A 1369-nucleotide genomic window follows, 5' to 3' on the forward strand; every position below is an offset into this window, starting at 1 on the left:
CTTTATAAATAGTATAAATAGTTTTTATAGTGTTGATGGTTTCTCTTTCTTTACGAATGAGGACTGGTGTAGACCCATCACCGGCACAGAGGAGGGACTCCTAGCTTTTGTAGCAGCAAATCAACTCTTAGGAAATTTTAACAAAGCTAAACTGCTGCAGCAGCAGATAGAAGCAACCACGCAGCAGCAGCAGCAACTGCAGATGCAGATGCAGCACCAGCAGCAGCAACAGCAGCAGCAGCAGCTGCAGCAGCAGCTGCAGGGGGAGGGGGGAGGTTTTGACGGGAAAGAGAAACAACAACAGCAGCAACAGCAGCGGCAGGAGCAGCAGGAGCGGGAGCAGCAGCAGCAGGAGCTGCTGCAGCAGCAGCAGCAGCAAGAGGAGAAAAGGAGAGAACTGGAGCAGCAGCTGCAGCAAAGCCTAACGAGTATAATAGAGGTAGGGGGGGCATCAACACAGATTGTACTGCCTATATATAACCCTAACAGCATCCCTTCATTTATAAATACAATAAATTTATATTCTTTTGGTTATATAAATGAGGAAGACCCTAATATAGATGTACTATCTACATCCTTTATGCAGCTGGGGGCCAGCAGCGCCATTGGTGTTTTTTATAAGGTATACTGCAGCAACAAAAAAAATATTATTGGGGGGGTTTGTATGAATCCCTGTCTCCCCCGAGGATATAAACAAACATGTTCAACAGGTGAGGTGTATATAGAGAAGAAAGGAGACAAAGAAAGGGAAATAAAAGTATATACATCTATAGAGAGACAAAGAATAAGGCCTGCTGCTTCTTATTGTACATCGACAAATAAAGAAATAAATAAAAAAACACTAAACCATCTATCCTGTCTCTCTATAGATATAGACCCAAGTAAACCACTAAGAGAAAGAATATATATTGATGGATGTAAAGAGATAGAAGGGACAGGAGACTTCGATGCATGCAGTGCTGCAGTATATAATATATTACTAAACCCATCTATACCTCTCCCAGCAAACCAAGAAGCCTCATATACAGGCTTTGATAGTTTCACACAAATATTTGAGTTTATATATACAAATGCACCTATTGTATTAACAGGAAAAGCTCTTATTGAACCTATAAAGGACTTACAAGCACTGCAGCTACTGTCTCCTTTTTATAAAGGAGACACCTGCCAGCTGCAGCAGGCTGCTGCTGCTTATTGTGCTGCTCCTGTTGTTAAAACGGAGACAGGTGAGATTATAAGAGAAATAAACACAAACAAAGAAATAAATAAACTAAATACAGAGACAGAGGAGACAGCAACACATACAGAGACAGAAACAGAAAGAGGAGGAGACAAAAAGGAGACAGAAAAAAAAGAAAAAAATAAAATA

At 40.9% G+C, this 1369-nt stretch overlaps 1 protein-coding gene across 1 annotated transcript in view; it reads left to right on the top strand.

Annotated features, from left to right (window-relative positions):
- Positions 1 to 202: 202 nt before the first annotated feature.
- EMH_0043340 (nucleoside-triphosphatase, putative) overlaps positions 203 to 1369 on the top strand; it is a gene marked incomplete at both ends in the record, with an annotated part of 1997 nt that continues 830 nt past the window's right edge. Inside the window, 3 exons of the mRNA XM_013495835.1 lie at positions 203 to 439; positions 587 to 710; positions 1092 to 1226. Of these exons, the coding sequence (XP_013351289.1) occupies positions 203 to 439; positions 587 to 710; positions 1092 to 1226 (496 nt within the window). The remainder of the gene's footprint in view (positions 440 to 586; positions 711 to 1091; positions 1227 to 1369) is intronic.

The sequence above is a fragment of the Eimeria mitis genome, genomic scaffold, assembly GCF_000499745.2.
Source record: "Eimeria mitis Houghton genomic scaffold, Emh_scaff1777, whole genome shotgun sequence".
NCBI classification, from domain to species: domain Eukaryota; phylum Apicomplexa; class Conoidasida; order Eucoccidiorida; family Eimeriidae; genus Eimeria; species Eimeria mitis.